Source organism: Emiliania huxleyi (assembly GCF_000372725.1).
Source record: "Emiliania huxleyi CCMP1516 unplaced genomic scaffold EMIHUscaffold_2249, whole genome shotgun sequence".
Lineage (NCBI taxonomy): Eukaryota > Haptophyta > Isochrysidales > Noelaerhabdaceae > Emiliania > Emiliania huxleyi.
Genome location: NW_005200379.1, coordinates 1 through 1,292, shown reverse-complemented (window position 1 = coordinate 1,292; position 1,292 = coordinate 1). Strand labels below are relative to the sequence as shown.

General features: G+C 64.9%; 1 protein-coding gene across 1 annotated transcript; it reads right to left on the bottom strand.

The window, feature by feature from the left end:
- Nucleotides 1–935: 935 nt before the first annotated feature.
- On the bottom strand, nucleotides 936–1,292 carry EMIHUDRAFT_123399 (hypothetical protein; the record flags this gene model as incomplete). Its single annotated transcript, XM_005779849.1, has 1 exon — nucleotides 936–1,292. One exon carries the CDS (start codon nucleotides 1,290–1,292, stop codon nucleotides 936–938), a length of 357 nt encoding a protein of 118 aa, XP_005779906.1.

Sequence of the window (1,292 nt, the reverse complement as noted above, 5' to 3'; positions counted from 1 at the left end):
GCCACCTCCGCGTTGAGCTCACGGCCCTTCCCTGAGCCGAGCGGCCCTTTATCCTTGCCCATCATGACCTGCGTCCCGTTTCTGTCGGGCAGCGCCCGTGTCCCGACCTCAAACTCGTCCCACCGCAGTAGAAAGCGCGTAAGCGGATCCTCCTGGAGTTCGGCGTCTCTTACCCACGCGCCGTGCCTCGGGGGCGAGCCCTCCATCTCTCCTAGCCCCGGCACTACCCCTCCCACCTCCTCGCGTGTCGCCAGTTGAGGTCTCGCTACTCCGCTCGGGGGCGGGGCTCTTGCTCTTTCAGCTCGCACGGCTGCCGGTATCCGAGCGCCTCCTCACTCGCCCTCGCCATCTCTTCCGCCACGTCGCCGGCGTCACTCCCTCCCTTGACCGCTACGACTATGCCGTCGTGCTGCAGCGACAGCACTGCGTGGCCGCTGCGCGTGGCCCAACGCACCTTCGCCCTTCGGCTGATACTCTCCGCCTCCTGAAAGGCGAAAGATTTGACTGTGCGTTCCGGGTGCCCCTTCCCTGGCTTGTGGTGCGCAAGCCAATCCGTGACAAAGCGGGTCATTCCCGTCCTCTCCCCCAGGCTATTACTCAGCCAGAGCGTGCCCTCTGCTTGCGCCTGCAGGTACGCCCCGAAGTCAAAGGAGCCTCCGCCCTCTAGTGCTACCCTTGTCCGCTTCAGTTTGTCCTTGTCCAACCCCCACCTCTCTGCCCACGTCGCCACATAGCCACATTCCCGTCCATGTCGATCGCTTGGGATGTCTGTTTTATTTATGTATTTATCCTCCCATCCCTCCCTTGGGCTGTATGTTTTCTTTCTTTTTCGGCCCGCTGGGTGCGCTTCTTAGCTCCTCGGCCCTGGATGTGAGGTTACCGACTGCACTCCAAGTGCTCCAAGTGCATAAAGACTCGATAAGACGCGCTCTCCCTCAACCCTCCGCCTCTCTCTCGCCGTCGGCACCGTCGCCTCCCCTCCTCGCGACGCCGGAGCGGCGGAGCGGGAGGCCCATCTCGACGCCGGCGGCCTCCGGCAAAAGCTGCCAGTGCACGCCGTCGCTCGAGTGCAGCAGGCCGATCGCGGACTGGTGCGTCTGCGTCTCCGCCTCGCCCATCAGTGCCATCCACCAGCAGTCGCCCTCGGCCCAGACGAAGGGAGCGCCGTACCGGCCCGCCGTCCAGCGCGCCTCGCCCACCGAGAGGGCGCCCCGCCGCTGCCACGAGATCAGGTCGTCCTTCGAGACCGCGTGCGCGAGGTGCTGCGACTTGAGCCCCTCGCTGTAGATCAT